This window comes from Coffea arabica, chromosome 6c (genome assembly GCF_036785885.1).
Source record: "Coffea arabica cultivar ET-39 chromosome 6c, Coffea Arabica ET-39 HiFi, whole genome shotgun sequence".
NCBI lineage: Eukaryota > Viridiplantae > Streptophyta > Magnoliopsida > Gentianales > Rubiaceae > Coffea > Coffea arabica.
This window is the reverse complement of record NC_092320.1, coordinates 20,067,285-20,069,610: the sequence shown is the minus strand read 5'-3', so window position 1 is coordinate 20,069,610 and position 2,326 is coordinate 20,067,285. Positions and strand designations below refer to the sequence as shown.

Below are 2,326 nucleotides of genomic sequence, written 5' to 3'. Positions count from 1 at the left end.
TTTGAATTCATGGTATGCAGTATAATCTAAACCTATTAGTGCAAAAAACTTATAAACTGACAAGCGTATAAAAAAGTTATCCATAAGTTTTACTAACTTGAATCTGTATCGGATGTAAAGTTAATATTTGAATTATTTTCCCTTTGAATATTAAATATAACGAATTGTTACCCGTGTCAAGTTTTGATTGTTTGATAGGGTTGGCAAACAAACCCAACAACCCACCCAACCCGCCCACTAATTTTAAGGGATGGTTGGATCAGTTGGATTATGGATTTTGTTGAATTGGGTCAAAAAATCCAATTTATTCATTGGGCAAGTTGAATTTTTTATTTGGCAACCCAATACTCAACCTGTTAGAAAAAATTCAAAACAATAAATACGAAAGAAAATCACTTTTCTTCCTCCGATTTTGTCTACAAATTTTAAAGGATGGGTTGCTACTTACTTTTGTTTGTTAATGTTTCGTATACCTAGATTAGAGTTTTACATTTGCATTCTTTTACTTTTCTTTAACTTGTTCTATTTCATTGCTAATAATTCCTCACCAATATTATAATACAACAAATTATATGTCTCTTAATTACATTTTCAAATATAATATAATCTAGCATTCAATAATTTAAATACATAGAATACTACACCTTACAATAAAACAAATGTGAATAGTAAAAGAGTTAAATAAATTGCGAAAAAATAAGTTTCAATAAATTAGTTGTATTAAAAAGTATAAAATAAACAAAAAAAAATTTGCTAATCTATTTAAATGTACAATTTATGATCTAAGATTCACAATACATGCAATATAAAATATTATTCTATTTATGGCATGCTTTCAAGGAGTTTAAAAAGTGAGTGTTTGTTTGTGCATGTGAAAATTTGTTACTGTATGAAAATATATGTTTATGTACATGAAAATGTGTTTATGTGTGTAAAAACAATTTTTGTGTGTAAATGTATGTGAGAAAGTTAATGTATCAAAATGTATTAATTAATTTGTTGTGTCATATTTGGATCATAGGTTTAAGATGATTCAACATGATCCAATCCAAAATCATTCTAATATAAAGTTGGGTGAGTTGCCTATAACACATCTAAATAAAATCCCAGCACCAACCCACCCAATTGTCAGACATATTGTTTAACCAGCTGTTGGCAGAACCAGACACAGAGACAGGAAGAGAGCAGCTTCCTCCAATTACACACTTTTGGGCGTTGGAATGTGAATAATGTGATATTGCCACAAACTCAAGCTCAATCAGTGGTACTCCACTGAAATTCAGCTACGAATCAGAGATAATGTAATATTCAAAATAGAGAGGAAATAGATGATCAGAGAATGAAGGAAGAGTTGAGGGAAACTTGCAGAGAAATGAATTAATCCATTCACTCACAAGAAATCGATTTCAATATCAATAAAATTAATAACAAAAAGTACTAATACTAGTGCCTAAAGTCACTTGTAACTAACTGCTAATGTGGACCAAATCTAAAAAAATCCACTTAATAGCCCAAACATAGCAAACTACAAAGAAAACGACAAAATACTACTAATTCCTACTTAATTCTGTTAATTAAGTAAAAAGACATAGTTTACTAATAACTCAACATAAATCTGTTAGTTCAATTAGTCTTGTGTCATCACTTCCCCCTAGAATTCCACCTTGTCCTCAAGGTTCAAAATCTGGAAATGTAGCTCATATGAACTCAGCATCCTCCCAGGTAGCATTAGTTGGAGTAGAGTTGAACCACTGAACTAGCCATTGCACTACTGCACTATTTTTCCTCTTGACCATCCTCCTTTCTAATATTGCCACTTGTTGCACCTTCAGCTGTCCCTCTTCATTTGAGTATGGCAGGGCAGAACCAGGAGTCACTCCCTCTCCCACCTTCTTCTTCGATAATGACACATGGAAAACGAGATGAATTTTAAAGCCCTTTGGTAACTTCAGTTTATAGGCAACAACCCCAATCTTCTCTACTACCTGATAAGGACTATAATATTTTGTAGCCAATTTCATGTTCCTCCTAATGGCAACAGTAGTCTATATATGGCTGTAATTTCAGAAACACCCAATCCCCAACATCAATTGTCCTCTTTGACCTTTTGGTATCAGCATAATGCATCATTCTAGCCTGAGCTTGTTCTAGATTTTCTTTGAGCAACTTCTCAATGGCCTACTTGTTATGTACATAATCTTCTATAGCTGCCACATTGGTTTGCAAATAAGGTCCAATAGCTAGCTGAGGAGCCTTGAACCCTTAAAGAGCTTTAAATGGGGACATCTTAATCGAGGAATGATACGAAATATTGTACCACCATTCT

At 32.7% G+C, this 2,326-nt stretch overlaps 1 protein-coding gene across 1 annotated transcript; it reads right to left on the bottom strand.

Moving 5' to 3' along the window:
* Nucleotides 1–1,697: 1,697 nt before the first annotated feature.
* On the bottom strand, nucleotides 1,698–2,021 carry LOC140008665 (uncharacterized). The gene has a single exon (XM_072053506.1). The coding sequence runs from the start codon at nucleotides 2,019–2,021 to the stop codon at nucleotides 1,698–1,700; it is 324 nt and encodes a 107-aa protein (XP_071909607.1).
* Nucleotides 2,022–2,326: the final 305 nt, after the last annotated feature.

Bases quoted from the DNA above. Each gene is read 5' to 3' on its own strand.
- LOC140008665 (XM_072053506.1), bottom strand. From the start codon at position 2,021: ATGAAATTGGCTACAAAATATTATAGTCCTTATCAGGTAGTAGAGAAG.